Here is a 15,737-nt window from a genome sequence, read left to right as displayed (position 1 = left end):
AGGGTGGCATGGCGGTCGATTGGTACCTGGTTCCTGGTTCCATTCCGGCTCCGTTTTTTTTGAAGAAATCCATCAAATGTTCTTGTCGGGTTGAGTAAGGATTTGAATTGACTGGATTTCGGTTTGCGGTTGTCATTATCGCACTTTGAACTGCATTTCTTTCCTTCTTCCCAGTGTCCCATTTTGGACGTACGAGCGTGCTAGCGTTTATACTCTCCATTTACAAACTTCGGATACGTTGGCATTCCTCTCGATGGATCCGTCATTGCCTGATACTCAGACAAGCCCAGGTGGACAATCCTCCACCTGGCGGGCCAATTTTACAGAGCAAATGTGGGCCACAGTCAATTGGAGAAAAGCTTGAAGAGCCGTCAAGCGACCTGCCAATCAACAGGCAACAAAATGCAGTCGAGATCTTTATTGCAAAAAGACAAGTAGGTCAAAATGTCCACCGGGAAGAAAGTGCCAAAGTTGCAAGGGTCTCAATCGCCGCCATCACCGACTGGGGGGGTTTGTTCACCAGGTTGCGGCGTCATACATTGGCTGTAATCCACAGGCTCCTCCCCCTCCTCCTTCAGCAGACACGTTCGGACCAGGGCCTCGGTGACCATGTAGGGGTCGCAGTTGGCCGAAGGGCGGCGGTCCTCAAAGTAGCCCTTTTGTTCCTCGCCCACGGCTCGGGGGATGCGGACGCTGCAACCGCGGTCGGCCACGCCGGCCGAGAACTGGTCGATTTTGGAGGTCTCGTGGTGACCCGTCAGGCGTCGAGCGTTGTCTCGACCGCCCTTGGGGTCGTAGGCGCGGATGTGGTACTGGTGACGCTTGGACAGACACTCGATGGCTGCCTCAATCACCCTGAACGCAAAACCGGGGAGGGGGGAGGACAAAAAAACTATAAGCCGCACTACACCCAACAAGAGAGTCAAGGTACCTGATGGAGAATAACAAGTTATCATATTTCAAAGTTTCATGCCGTTATATGCTTAGTCAACATGTGTGACCCGAATACACAATTGAAGCACAGAGACACCTGGGGTCAATCTGAGGTCAACAGTTTGTTAAACTCGTCTTCATCTCGGAGATCTGGCCTTGGACAGAATTTAGGACTTGGGAAATTCCTTTATGACAGGAGTAATTTACGAGCTCTTCAGAGGAAGAGCTCGGTAGCCAGGTTACAAATTTATCAGTGCACGGAAAAGACAACGTTTTATTGCTTACAGCTGTTGGATTGGATTGGATTGGATTGGATTTGCCTTTATTAGTCTGGCAGTGGAGAAATGTACATTTCACAGCAGCAAAGTGATGAAAGGAATGAAAGTAGAAAAGCAAAACACAGGAGCTGCTGGAAAGGCATGCTTAGAACTCAAGAGGTGTGGTGTTCTAGTCACGAAAACTATGTTTTCCTAAAGTATCACTTAAATTTGCATATACGCTGAATAAATAGCTTGGCAGAGGGCTGCAGAATTCAGGCGTCTGTCATGAATGGCTATGTCTCCTGCCGGCAGTAAAAGACAATCTTTCTGTGTTCGAGCCTTCGTCCAGTGTCCGACCAAACATCTCTGACACTCCCAGTCTGGAGGTCAGTGAAGAATGACCTCATCCTGGCGTAAGGTCCCAGCCACCCAAAGCAGATTTGAATCTGAGTGTCGACCCTCGCCCACAGGCGTCAAAATCCAGTCCTGGAAGGCCGCTGTCCCAATTTTTCTAGCTTTGGTTTCTGGGTCTCCCCTAAGTGTCTCCATGGCGAGACACCTGATTCCAATGATCGGACTGGTTCGATGTCAGGCTTCCACTGATCATTTGAACAAGAGAGACTTGGAAAAGATGCGGGACGGCACGCCTCCAGGACCAGAGTTTGACACCCCATCCGCTTGCTACATTCTGATCCCCAGAAGAGTCTCGCCAAACAAGGTTTCTTGACCTGATGGTGGATCCAGTTGCCGTGTTTCATAGTCAAGATGCTATTTGTCCCTGGACTTTTGTTTTGTTCGTGAGGACTACAGGGAGAAGACGGCAGTCCAGACACGAGGCTCTCTTCACAAGCGAGCAACCAAGCGCCCGGAGAAGTTGAGAACGCCCAGAGGCTTCAAAGTCCCCAAAGAGCTTCAAAGTACCCCCAGTGTGCGACGGTGTGCGTTACTCACTTGAGTCCTCCTTCCTCCCTCATGTCCTGGGTGCTGAAGTTGGTGTGGCACCCTGCCCCGTTCCAGTTTCCGGGGATGGGCTTGGGGTCGAAGGTCGCAATCAAGCCTATGTCTTCGCACACTTGATGTAGGATGTAGCGAGCCATCCACAGATGGTCCCCCATGGAGATGCCCTCGCAAGGCCCCACCTGGAACTCCCACTGCAAGACGGAGCAGAACCGAGTCGTGACTGTCCGCACGCCGGACCTGTATTCCTGTACTTCTGACTTTCTTGGACCCCCCCCTTCCCGCCCATATGCGCGTCCAAACGCGTGCTCAGAGGTAGCGGTACCGTACCTGTGCTGGCATGACCTCGGCATTCGTGCCGCAGATTTTCACGCCGGCGTACAAGCAGGCTCGGTAGTGAGCTTCCACGGCGTCGCGTCCGTACGCTTTGTCGGCGCCCACGCCGCAGTAGTAGGGACCTCGAGGGAGCAAGTCAATGACCGGTTGGTTGTGAGCGGCCAATCGGCAGGAGGCGGACTCGGGTGGTGCCGGACGGCCGACTCACCTTGGGGTCCCGGGTAACCGTTGCGAGGCCATCCGAATGGGTGTCCGTCGATGTCCAGCAGCGTGTACTCCTGCTCCATCCCGAACCAGGGATGCTCCTTCTCCACCATCGTCATGATACGACAACACCTTTCCCGAAGATTGGTCTCTGACATGGGCGGGGAAGGAAGAGATTAGCGCAGGCGTCTTGGTGTTGACATTGGTCCGGTCCGGTTGAAGGCACATCAAAAAGCTTTTGCGCTCCCGCTTGTGCCGCAAATCCGAGACGCTCGGCCACACAGTTCACCGCCAAACCAAAGCCTCCCCCCTTCATTGTTGGACTTGCTCACCAACTTTGGAGACCAAAGGCAATGGAAACTGCTCGTTTTATCGGTGGACGCGTGGGACACGTCTACGACAGGTCTTTGATGGATGAAAGGTGCCAATTTTTAGCTTTAGCATTAGCATAAAGCGGGTGGGTTGAGTTTGGGCCATCCGATGGTGGTTGCTAACGACGCAATGGTCACCACCGATCTTGATTCTCATGGGACTGAGAACTCTGGCTGGAAAAATCGGATCTCAAAACAAGTACAGTGATACCTCGGTTTACGAACCCCTTGGCTTACGAACTTTTCGGTTTACGAACGCTAAATTTATGAAAATTTAACCTTGCAAAACGAACTATTTTTCGGGACGCACACAGAGCTGCCACAATGAGTGATGTGTCGTTTGCGAACGAGCCCGTTCTCCTAACGAGAAATTGGCAGCCGACTTGATTTTGTCCTCTATTCCCCGCCCCCAGTCTTCGGTTAAAGCCACGTGATTGGTCAAGAACAGCAGTGGGGGGGCGCGTTCAACATTAAATAGATAGGCAGACGACAGAGAGTGAGAAAATGGGTGGACAACAGTGAAATTTGGACTTGTTTCAACTTTGATAGTTCAAAGGCAGAATGTAGACTGCAAGGTTACCTCCACCTGGCGGGCCAATTTTACAGAGCAAATGTGGGCCACAGTCAATTGGAGAAAAGCTTGAAGAGCCGTCAAGCGACCTGCCAATCAACAGGCAACAAAATGCAGTCGAGATCTTTATTGCAAAAAGACAAGTAGGTCAAAATGTCCACCGGGAAGAAAGTGCCAAAGTTGCAAGGGTCTCAATCGCCGCCATCACCGACTGGGGGGGTTTGTTCACCAGGTTGCGGCGTCATACATTGGCTGTAATCCACAGGCTCCTCCCCCTCCTCCTTCAGCAGACACGTTCGGACCAGGGCCTCGGTGACCATGTAGGGGTCGCAGTTGGCCGAAGGGCGGCGGTCCTCAAAGTAGCCCTTTTGTTCCTCGCCCACGGCTCGGGGGATGCGGACGCTGCAACCGCGGTCGGCCACGCCGGCCGAGAACTGGTCGATTTTGGAGGTCTCGTGGTGACCCGTCAGGCGTCGAGCGTTGTCTCGACCGCCCTTGGGGTCGTAGGCGCGGATGTGGTACTGGTGACGCTTGGACAGACACTCGATGGCTGCCTCAATCACCCTGAACGCAAAACCGGGGAGGGGGGAGGACAAAAAAACTATAAGCCGCACTACACCCAACAAGAGAGTCAAGGTACCTGATGGAGAATAACAAGTTATCATATTTCAAAGTTTCATGCCGTTATATGCTTAGTCAACATGTGTGACCCGAATACACAATTGAAGCACAGAGACACCTGGGGTCAATCTGAGGTCAACAGTTTGTTAAACTCGTCTTCATCTCGGAGATCTGGCCTTGGACAGAATTTAGGACTTGGGAAATTCCTTTATGACAGGAGTAATTTACGAGCTCTTCAGAGGAAGAGCTCGGTAGCCAGGTTACAAATTTATCAGTGCACGGAAAAGACAACGTTTTATTGCTTACAGCTGTTGGATTGGATTGGATTGGATTGGATTTGCCTTTATTAGTCTGGCAGTGGAGAAATGTACATTTCACAGCAGCAAAGTGATGAAAGGAATGAAAGTAGAAAAGCAAAACACAGGAGCTGCTGGAAAGGCATGCTTAGAACTCAAGAGGTGTGGTGTTCTAGTCACGAAAACTATGTTTTCCTAAAGTATCACTTAAATTTGCATATACGCTGAATAAATAGCTTGGCAGAGGGCTGCAGAATTCAGGCGTCTGTCATGAATGGCTATGTCTCCTGCCGGCAGTAAAAGACAATCTTTCTGTGTTCGAGCCTTCGTCCAGTGTCCGACCAAACATCTCTGACACTCCCAGTCTGGAGGTCAGTGAAGAATGACCTCATCCTGGCGTAAGGTCCCAGCCACCCAAAGCAGATTTGAATCTGAGTGTCGACCCTCGCCCACAGGCGTCAAAATCCAGTCCTGGAAGGCCGCTGTCCCAATTTTTCTAGCTTTGGTTTCTGGGTCTCCCCTAAGTGTCTCCATGGCGAGACACCTGATTCCAATGATCGGACTGGTTCGATGTCAGGCTTCCACTGATCATTTGAACAAGAGAGACTTGGAAAAGATGCGGGACGGCACGCCTCCAGGACCAGAGTTTGACACCCCATCCGCTTGCTACATTCTGATCCCCAGAAGAGTCTCGCCAAACAAGGTTTCTTGACCTGATGGTGGATCCAGTTGCCGTGTTTCATAGTCAAGATGCTATTTGTCCCTGGACTTTTGTTTTGTTCGTGAGGACTACAGGGAGAAGACGGCAGTCCAGACACGAGGCTCTCTTCACAAGCGAGCAACCAAGCGCCCGGAGAAGTTGAGAACGCCCAGAGGCTTCAAAGTCCCCAAAGAGCTTCAAAGTACCCCCAGTGTGCGACGGTGTGCGTTACTCACTTGAGTCCTCCTTCCTCCCTCATGTCCTGGGTGCTGAAGTTGGTGTGGCACCCTGCCCCGTTCCAGTTTCCGGGGATGGGCTTGGGGTCGAAGGTCGCAATCAAGCCTATGTCTTCGCACACTTGATGTAGGATGTAGCGAGCCATCCACAGATGGTCCCCCATGGAGATGCCCTCGCAAGGCCCCACCTGGAACTCCCACTGCAAGACGGAGCAGAACCGAGTCGTGACTGTCCGCACGCCGGACCTGTATTCCTGTACTTCTGACTTTCTTGGACCCCCCCCCTTCCCGCCCATATGCGCGTCCAAACGCATGCTCAGAGGTAGCGGTACCGTACCTGTGCTGGCATGACCTCGGCATTCGTGCCGCAGATTTTCACGCCGGCGTACAAGCAGGCTCGGTAGTGAGCTTCCACGGCGTCGCGTCCGTACGCTTTGTCGGCGCCCACGCCGCAGTAGTAGGGACCTCGAGGGAGCAAGTCAATGACCGGTTGGTTGTGAGCGGCCAATCGGCAGGAGGCGGACTCGGGTGGTGCCGGACGGCCGACTCACCTTGGGGTCCCGGGTAACCGTTGCGAGGCCATCCGAATGGGTGTCCGTCGATGTCCAGCAGCGTGTACTCCTGCTCCATCCCGAACCAGGGATGCTCCTTCTCCACCATCGTCATGATACGACAACACCTTTCCCGAAGATTGGTCTCTGACATGGGCGGGGAAGGAAGAGATTAGCGCAGGCGTCTTGGTGTTGACATTGGTCCGGTCCGGTTGAAGGCACATCAAAAAGCTTTTGCGCTCCCGCTTGTGCCGCAAATCCGAGACGCTCGGCCACACAGTTCACCGCCAAACCAAAGCCTCCCCCCTTCATTGTTGGACTTGCTCACCAACTTTGGAGACCAAAGGCAATGGAAACTGCTCGTTTTATCGGTGGACGCGTGGGACACGTCTACGACAGGTCTTTGATGGATGAAAGGTGCCAATTTTTAGCTTTAGCATTAGCATAAAGCGGGTGGGTTGAGTTTGGGCCATCCGATGGTGGTTGCTAACGACGCAATGGTCACCACCGATCTTGATTCTCATGGGACTGAGAACTCTGGCTGGAAAAATCGGATCTCAAAACAAGTACAGTGATACCTCGGTTTACGAACCCCTTGGCTTACGAACTTTTCGGTTTACGAACGCTAAATTTATGAAAATTTAACCTTGCAAAACGAACTATTTTTCGGGACGCACACAGAGCTGCCACAATGAGTGATGTGTCGTTTGCGAACGAGCCCGTTCTCCTAACGAGAAATTGGCAGCCGACTTGATTTTGTCCTCTATTCCCCGCCCCCAGTCTTCGGTTAAAGCCACGTGATTGGTCAAGAACAGCAGTGGGGGGGCGCGTTCAACATTAAATAGATAGGCAGACGACAGAGAGTGAGAAAATGGGTGGACAACAGTGAAATTTGGACTTGTTTCAACTTTGATAGTTCAAAGGCAGAATGTAGACTGCAAGGTTAAAATATCCCATCAATCAGGCTCCACAAAAAAAACCGCACAAGCCGTCTGTACACTTGATGCAACGCTATCAACCCAGCTAAAAAGAACACAATTGATGAGGAACTAGGTAAAATGACCGCAGAGAAAGCACGGCAACTTCAATCAGATATCGTCAAGAGGCAACCTGGAAGTTCATCATCCATTGATGATTTCAAGGCTAGCTTTACTTTAAGCGTCGTCGTACAGGGATTCATAGTGTCATTCGTCATGGTGAGGCAGCCAGTTCTGACGAGAAAGCTGCCAAAGCTTACAAGGAATCATTCCTCAAGATGGCGGAAGAAGAAAGCTACGTTCCTCAACAAGTGTTTCATGCTGATGAAAGCGGCCACTCCATTCCATCAAGCCATCAACGACCATCACAAAGATCAATAAAACCACTTTATTATACAGTACAGTTCATTTCGTTCATTACAATAGCATAGCACATTTATTATACATAAAATAAGGTCTATTTTGTGTAGTTTGAAGGCTTATTTAGTAGAAAATGATGTTTTATGGGGACCTGGCAATGGATTATTCTCATTGTAATGGTTTCCTATGGGAAATTAATGTTTGGGATAGACACTTTTCGCCTTACACACTCTGTCTGTGAACCAATGAAGTTCGTAAGCCAACGTATTGTGACTGGAGGCCACTAGCTTGCGCCTCAAGACGAGTCCTTCTCTCTGGATCAGCCCTTCTCCTCGGACTCCGACAGTCTTTTCGACTACCCGCATCTGTGGGAACTTTAGTCCGAAAGCGGATGACGACAACCCTGTCTCGATATGATGGGAACGGCACCGCTAAGTAGCGATCCTCGGCTGCAATCGACGTACCTGCGGGTTGTTTGTTGTACTTGAGCACCTCGCACAGGACCAGCTTGTTGGGGTCTCTCCTGAAGGGATCTCGAAACATGGCCACCGGGATCAGGAACATGTCGCTGTTGGAGCCTTCAGACTGGTACGTGCTGGAACCGTCAAAGTTCCACTCGGGGACATCTGACGCGTGTCAATCATTTTCATGTCAAATGGCAGAAGTTGGGGAGCATTTTATGAGCCCGTTTGCGATGCTTGGGTGGAGGCTTGGACGGCAGGGCGGCCGCATTAGTGACTGAGTTACTTCCGGGGTTGAGTGATTATGAGCTAACTCTGAGCTAGCTAGCTAGCTAGCTTTCTATGTATTTGAGTTACTTTCGGGTTGAGTGATTATTATCTAACTGTTAGATAGCTAGCTAGCTAGCTAGCTAGCTTCCTATCTGAGTTACTTCCGGGTTGAGTGATTATTAGCTCACTCTGAGCTAGCTTTCTATCTATTTGAGTTACTTCCAGGTTGTCCGGGTTTAGTGATTATTAGCTGACTCTGAGCTAGCTAGCTTTCTATCTTTTTGAGTTACTTCCGGGTTGAGTGATTATTAGTTAACTGTTAGCTAGCTAGCTAGCTTTCTATCTATTAGAGTTACTTCCGGGTTGTCCGGGTTTAGTGATTATTAGCTGACTCTGAGCTAGCTAGCTTTCTATCTATTTGAGTTACTTCCGGGTTGAGTGATTATTAGTTAACTGTTAGCTAGCTAGCTATCTTTCTATCTATTTTAGTTACTTCCGGGTTGTCCAGGTTTAGTGATTATTAGCTGACTCTGAACTAGCTAGCTTACTATCTATTTGAGTTACTTCCGGGTTGAGTGATTATTAGTTAACTGTTAGCTAGCTAGCTATCTTTCTATCTATTTTAGTTACTTCCGGGTTGTCCAGGTTTAGTGATTATTAGCTGACTCTGAACTAGCTAGCTTACTATCTATTTGAGTTACTTCCGGGTTGAGTGATTATTAGCTAACTGTTAGCTAGCCAGCTAGCTTTCTATCTTTTTGAGTTGCTTCCGGGTTGTCCGGGTTTCGTGATTATTGGCTGACTGTTCGCTATCTAACTAGCTTTCTATCTGTTAAAGTTATTTCCGGGTTGAGTGATTATGAGCTAACTCTGAGCTAGCTAGCTAGCTAGCTTTCTATGTATTTGAGTTACTTTCGGGTTGAGTGATTATTATCTAACTGTTAGATAGCTAGCTAGCTAACTAGCTAGCTTCCTATCTGAGTTACTTCCGGGTTGAGTGATTATTAGCTCACTCTGAGCTAGCTTTCTATCTATTGTGTACTCCTGCTCCATCCCGAACCAGGGATGCTCCTTCTCCACCATCGTCATGATACGACAACACCTTTCCCGAAGATTGGTCTCTGACATGGGCGGGGAAGGAAGAGATTAGCGCAGGCGTCTTGGTGTTGACATTGGTCCGGTCCGGTTGAAGGCACATCAAAAAGCTTTTGCGCTCCCGCTTGTGCCGCAAATCCGAGACGCTCGGCCACACAGTTCACCGCCAAACCAAAGCCTCCCCCCTTCATTGTTGGACTTGCTCACCAACTTTGGAGACCAAAGGCAATGGAAACTGCTCGTTTTATCGGTGGACGCGTGGGACACGTCTACGACAGGTCTTTGATGGATGAAAGGTGCCAATTTTTAGCTTTAGCATTAGCATAAAGCGGGTGGGTTGAGTTTGGGCCATCCGATGGTGGTTGCTAACGACGCAATGGTCACCACCGATCTTGATTCTCATGGGACTGAGAACTCTGGCTGGAAAAATCGGATCTCAAAACAAGTACAGTGATACCTCGGTTTACGAACCCCTTGGCTTACGAACTTTTCGGTTTACGAACGCTAAATTTATGAAAATTTAACCTTGCAAAACGAACTATTTTTCGGGACGCACACAGAGCTGCCACAATGAGTGATGTGTCGTTTGCGAACGAGCCCGTTCTCCTAACGAGAAATTGGCAGCCGACTTGATTTTGTCCTCTATTCCCCGCCCCCAGTCTTCGGTTAAAGCCACGTGATTGGTCAAGAACAGCAGTGGGGGGGCGCGTTCAACATTAAATAGATAGGCAGACGACAGAGAGTGAGAAAATGGGTGGACAACAGTGAAATTTGGACTTGTTTCAACTTTGATAGTTCAAAGGCAGAATGTAGACTGCAAGGTTAAAATATCCCATCAATCAGGCTCCACAAAAAAAACCGCACAAGCCGTCTGTACACTTGATGCAACGCTATCAACCCAGCTAAAAAGAACACAATTGATGAGGAACTAGGTAAAATGACCGCAGAGAAAGCACGGCAACTTCAATCAGATATCGTCAAGAGGCAACCTGGAAGTTCATCATCCATTGATGATTTCAAGGCTAGCTTTACTTTAAGCGTCGTCGTACAGGGATTCATAGTGTCATTCGTCATGGTGAGGCAGCCAGTTCTGACGAGAAAGCTGCCAAAGCTTACAAGGAATCATTCCTCAAGATGGCGGAAGAAGAAAGCTACGTTCCTCAACAAGTGTTTCATGCTGATGAAAGCGGCCACTCCATTCCATCAAGCCATCAACGACCATCACAAAGATCAATAAAACCACTTTATTATACAGTACAGTTCATTTCGTTCATTACAATAGCATAGCACATTTATTATACATAAAATAAGGTCTATTTTGTGTAGTTTTAAGGCTTATTTAGTAGAAAATGATGTTTTATGGGTACCTGGCAATGGATTATTCTCATTGTAATGGTTTCCTATGGGAAATTAATGTTTGGGATAGACACTTTTCGCCTTACACACTCTGTCTGTGAACCAATGAAGTTCGTAAGCCAACGTATTGTGACTGGAGGCCACTAGCTTGCGCCTCAAGACGAGTCCTTCTCTCTGGATCAGCCCTTCTCCTCGGACTCCGACAGTCTTTTCGACTACCCGCATCTGTGGGAACTTTAGTCCGAAAGCGGATGACGACAACCCTGTCTCGATATGATGGGAACGGCACCGCTAAGTAGCGATCCTCGGCTGCAATCGACGTACCTGCGGGTTGTTTGTTGTACTTGAGCACCTCGCACAGGACCAGCTTGTTGGGGTCTCTCCTGAAGGGATCTCGAAACATGGCCACCGGGATCAGGAACATGTCGCTGTTGGAGCCTTCAGACTGGTACGTGCTGGAACCGTCAAAGTTCCACTCGGGGACATCTGACGCGTGTCAATCATTTTCATGTCAAATGGCAGAAGTTGGGGAGCATTTTATGCTAGCCAGCTAGCTTTCTATCTTTTTGAGTTGCTTCCGGGTTGTCCGGGTTTCGTGATTATTGGCTGACTGTTCGCTATCTAACTAGCTTTCTATCTGTTAAAGTTATTTCCGGGTTGAGTGATTATGAGCTAACTCTGAGCTAGCTAGCTAGCTAGCTTTCTATGTATTTGAGTTACTTTCGGGTTGAGTGATTATTATCTAACTGTTAGATAGCTAGCTAGCTAACTAGCTAGCTTCCTATCTGAGTTACTTCCGGGTTGAGTGATTATTAGCTCACTCTGAGCTAGCTTTCTATCTATTTGAGTTACTTCCAGGTTGTCCGGGTTTAGTGATTATTAGCTGACTCTGAGCTAGCTAGCTTTCTATCTTTTTGAGTTACTTCCGGGTTGAGTGATTATTAGTTAACTGTTAGCTAGCTAGCTAGCTTTCTATCTATTAGAGTTACTTCCGGGTTGTCCGGGTTTAGTGATTATTAGCTGACTCTGAGCTAGCTAGCTTTCTATCTATTTGAGTTACTTCCGGGTTGAGTGATTATTAGTTAACTGTTAGCTAGCTAGCTAGCTTTCTATCTATTTTAGTTACTTCCGGGTTGTCCAGGTTTAGTGATTATTAGCTGACTCTGAACTAGCTAGCTTACTATCTATTTGAGTTACTTCCGGGTTGAGTGATTATTAGCTAACTGTTAGCTAGCCAGCTAGCTTTCTATCTTTTTGAGTTGCTTCCGGGTTGTCCGGGTTTCGTGATTATTGGCTGACTGTTCGCTATCTAACTAGCTTTCTATCTGTTAAAGTTATTTCCGGGTTGAGTGATTATTAGCTAACTCTGAGGTAGCTAGCTAGCTTTCTATCTATTTGAGTTACTTCCAGGTTGTCCGGGTTTAGTGATTATTAGCTAACTTTTAGCTAGCTAACTAGCTAGCTAGCTTTCTATCTATTAAAGTTACTTCTGGGTTGAGTGATTATTGGCTAACTCTTAGCTAGCTGGCTAGCTTTCTATATATTTAAGTTACTTCCGGGTTGTCCTAGTTTAGTGATTATTAGCTAACTCTTAGCTAGCTAGCTAACGTTCTATCTATTAAAGTTACTTCCGAGTTGTCCGGGTTCAGTGATTATTGGCTGACTCTTGGCTAGCTAGCTGGCTTTCTGTCTATTGAAGTTGCTTCCGGGTTGAGTGACCGCTGGTGCGTGTGGCTGCCGCTGCTCACCCATAGAATAACTTAGTCCGTGACTGTAAAGCATGGGTGTCAAAGTCATTTTTTGCCGCGGGCCATTGTAGTTATGGTTTCCTCTCGAGGGCCGTAATGAATTTGGGGAAGCCATTAGAATATTTAATGCCCTCCACATATTATATATTATATATATATAATGTAAATTTCTCCACTGTGAGACGAATAAAGGCATATCCAATCCAATCCAATCCAATCCAATATTACATCTGGAGTGCACAACAAATGAATGAATAACTCGTTTTCAAATCTGAAGGCAAAAATAATGACTGTTTGATTTGCTTTCGCGGGCCGAAAAAAATGATGTGGCGGGCCGGATTTGGCCCGCGGGCCTTGACTTTGACACCTGTGCTGAAAAGTGTCCTTGAGAGTTTTAAAAGGCGCTTAGAAATGAAATGTCTTACTATTATTGGTGGGCGGAGACTCACCTTGAAGGCTTTTTGGTTCCGAGTCCAGGGTGCGAGTCTTGGAGCGAAGACCTTCTCCAGAGCCGTCGATCCAGACGTAGGTGGCCTGGATCTGGTCTCCTTGAGGGAGGTCCAAGTACTGCTGCTTGATGCTCTTGTTCAGCTTGGCGCTCGGGGCCACCGACATGCTGGCGGCTCAGCTGCCTGCCAGAGGAGCACAGAGAAGATGAGGAGAAGAAGAAGAGGAGGACAAGCGGATCTGGCGTTTCTGGCTTCCAAGTTCTCCAATCGACTCAGCGAACGGCGTCCTCTGCTGGACTAAAGTGGAAGTGCTTCTTTTGGGGAGGAAAGACCGGAAGTGAGACACTAATCGGGGGTTTTTTTAATGAATGAAAGGTACGGAAGAGGATTAGGGCCAAAAAAGAAAAAAAAATAAGATTGGCAAAATTATGACTTTTTTCCCTCAGAATTAAAAATAATAATAATAATAATAATAATAATATTACATTACATTTTAAGAGCCTTTCAAAGCTCTCAAGGACACTACAGTCACCGACAAGCATAGGGACTATAATAAATAAAATACAATCTAATAAAATAGAATACAATAAATAAAAGAGAATTATAAATAGAAACAACAAAGTGCTACACAGAAAATGGCATTTTAAAAAGGTGGCTTTTTGAGATGGCATTTGAAGGTGAGAATAAAATCAGAATTCTGACTTTAAAGTCAGAATTTTTAGATGAAAGTCAGAATTCCTGACTTGGTATAGTTATGACTATAGCTCCACAAACGTCACAAAGTCATAATTTTAAGCTCAGAATTCTGACTTTAAAGTGAAAATTCTGACTTTATTCTCACTTTAAAGTGAGAAGTCTGACTATTCTCAGACTTCTCACTTTAAAGTCAGAATTCTCGCCAACCTTTTTTTTCTTCAGTGGCCTATTATTATTATTATAAGCATTATTATTAGCATTAGTATTAGTATTAGTATTACTATTTGTATTAGTATTAGTAGTATTTACTATTATTATTATTATTATTATTAGTAGTAGTAGTATTATTAGTATTAGTAGTAGTAGTAGTAATAGTAATAGTAATAGTAATAGTAATAGTAGTATTAGTAGTAGTACTAGTAGTATTAGTAGTAGATTTAGTATTATTATTATTTTTAGGAGTAGTGTTATTATTATTATTATTAGTAGTAGTAGTAATATTAGTAGTAATAGTAGTATTAGTAGTAGTACCATTATTATTATTATCATATTATTAGTAGTAGTGGTAGTAGTAGTAGTAGTAGTAGTAGTAGTAGTAGTAGTAGTAGTAGTAGTAGTAGTATTCGTCGTATTATTATTATTATTATTAGTGGTAGTAGTGGTGGTGGTGGTAGTAGTAGTAGTGTTAGTATTATTATTATTATTATTATTATTATTAACCCTCTTCCGTAGAGAGGTGGCGGAAGTCCCGAAGGCTTTTCAGCAGCGACGAGGCGTACGCGAGAGCACGTGGCGCGTCAGGCGTGGGGCATCGAGCGCCGAGTGGGGGGAGGGTCGAGCGACCGGCTTGCTGTCTCCCCCCCCCACCCCCGCGCCTCCCCCGCTCGCTCCTCCTCACCCATGAAGCGTGTGGAAGGATCTCCCGCGCGGACGTGCACGCTTGCTTCGGATCGGCCAAGCGGACTTGAGCGGAAGTTGGGTTTTTCGACGACTCGCTGCCTCTCCCGCAATCCGATGGCGGCGCTACCGTGACGGCGTCGTCACGCGCGCGCCGGCCTGTGGACCATAACGCCGGGCTGTAGTGACGTCACTGCAGGCTTTAGTTCGGTGGGCCAAAGCCTGTGCGTACGCGCGCTTGTGACGTCACGACCCGGACGTCACACGTTGACGCCGCCGACACGCGACGCTGTTCGTCTTCGTCATCGGCGTCAACGGCCAAAAGGTGGAGCCATTCTTCTAGTTTGTAAAATAATATAATATACAGTATATAAAATGTATGTATTTATTTCCAAGATGGCGCCCGAGTGGGCAGCTGTCAGCAAGTGCTCTCTAGAGCTCCTTTGCTTTTTGTTTTGTCACTTTGTGTTGTTGTGGGTCATGTGGAACGAATACAGATTGTTTTTCAGCCTTTTGGACAATCTCTTTTCGTCAATGGATAGCAAATAGATAACTAGCTAGGTAGCTAGCTAGATAGCCAGCTAATATTTATGTGGGACAGGAGATGTGAGACAGTCTCTCTTTGCTAATGGATGGTAGCTATAGCTTTGTGTTTGCTTTCAACTTAGCTTGTAGTCGACGTGCACGTTCCACCATGACGTCCCTGATCCACTGTTAAAAAGGACACTTTGATCCGCTCGTCTTTTCATCTAGAACTGCTTCATGTCACAAAGAGGGTACAGCAAGTGCTGAAGAATGAATGACTCTGTTGTCGTATTTGTTATTTACTTTTTTTTTGTTTTGACTTTAAGATGGAGCAGCGAGAGTGGCTGCCTTTCCAGCAGCTCCTGTATTTTATCTTTCTACTTCTTTCTTTCCTTTCCTCTTCCTTTCAGAACTTTGTTGCTGTGAAATGTCAATTTCTCCATTGCGAGATGAGTAAAGGTACATCCAATCGAAACATTAGCTAGCTAGCTAGCTAGCTAGCTATCTATTTGAGTGACTTCCAGGTTAGTGTGAAATGTCAATTTCTCCACTGCTCGACAAATAAAGGCACATTCAAGCCAATCGAAACATTAGCTATCAAGCGAGTATCTATTAGCTAGCTAGTTTTCTATCTATTTGAGTGACTTCCGGGTTGCTGTAAAATGTCCATTTCTCCACTGCAAGACGAATAAAGGTACATCCAATCCAAACATCTATCTAGCTAGCTATTAGCTATATATTAGCTAGCTAGCTTTCTATCTATTTGAGTGACTTCCAGATTGCTGTGAAATGTCCATTTCTCCACTGCGAGACGAATAAAGGTACATCCAATCCATTTCTGGGCGGAGTTAGCCGATACGCAAACTG

At 47.0% G+C, this 15,737-nt stretch overlaps 2 protein-coding genes across 2 annotated transcripts; both read right to left on the bottom strand.

Moving 5' to 3' along the window:
- Positions 1–403: 403 nt before the first annotated feature.
- LOC148896081 (glutamine synthetase-like) lies at positions 404–2,911 on the bottom strand. The gene is made up of 4 exons (XM_089000365.1): positions 2,695–2,911; positions 2,481–2,608; positions 2,145–2,344; positions 404–855 (listed from the first exon to the last, which is right to left on the bottom strand). Exons 1-4 carry the CDS (start codon positions 2,846–2,848, stop codon positions 483–485), a joined length of 855 nt encoding a protein of 284 aa, XP_088856491.1. The 5' UTR covers positions 2,849–2,911; the 3' UTR covers positions 404–482.
- Positions 2,912–3,744: 833 nt separating this feature from the next.
- On the bottom strand, positions 3,745–15,612 carry LOC148896080 (glutamine synthetase-like). The gene is made up of 7 exons (XM_089000784.1): positions 14,347–15,612; positions 12,753–12,935; positions 10,880–11,041; positions 6,037–6,183; positions 5,823–5,950; positions 5,486–5,685; positions 3,745–4,196 (listed from the first exon to the last, which is right to left on the bottom strand). The coding sequence occupies exons 2-7, from the start codon at positions 12,916–12,918 to the stop codon at positions 3,824–3,826; spliced, it is 1,176 nt and encodes a 391-aa protein (XP_088856910.1). The 5' UTR covers positions 12,919–12,935; positions 14,347–15,612; the 3' UTR covers positions 3,745–3,823.
- Positions 15,613–15,737: the final 125 nt, after the last annotated feature.

Source organism: Hippocampus bargibanti, linkage group LG07 (genome assembly GCF_051943395.1).
Source record: "Hippocampus bargibanti isolate YZ-2025 linkage group LG07, ASM5194339v1, whole genome shotgun sequence".
NCBI lineage: Eukaryota > Metazoa > Chordata > Actinopteri > Syngnathiformes > Syngnathidae > Hippocampus > Hippocampus bargibanti.
This window is presented reverse-complemented; position numbering and strand designations above follow the sequence as displayed.

Excerpts from the sequence above, each read along its gene's own strand:
- LOC148896081 (XM_089000365.1), bottom strand. The coding sequence starts at position 2,848 with ATGTCAGAGACCAATCTTCGGGAAAGGTGTTGTCGTATCATGACGATG. Across the intron at positions 2,345-2,480 it reads CCGAGGTCATGCCAGCACAG|TGGGAGTTCCAGGTGGGGCC; the intron begins GTACGGTACCGC and ends TCCGTCTTGCAG. Across the intron at positions 856-2,144 it reads AGGGAGGAAGGAGGACTCAA|GGTGATTGAGGCAGCCATCG; the intron begins GTGAGTAACGCA and ends TTTTGCGTTCAG.
- LOC148896080 (XM_089000784.1), bottom strand. The coding sequence starts at position 12,918 with ATGTCGGTGGCCCCGAGCGCCAAGCTGAACAAGAGCATCAAGCAGCAG. Across the intron at positions 6,184-10,879 it reads GTACAACAAACAACCCGCAG|AGACCAATCTTCGGGAAAGG; the intron begins GTACGTCGATTG and ends CGCCCATGTCAG. Across the intron at positions 4,197-5,485 it reads AGGGAGGAAGGAGGACTCAA|GGTGATTGAGGCAGCCATCG; the intron begins GTGAGTAACGCA and ends TTTTGCGTTCAG.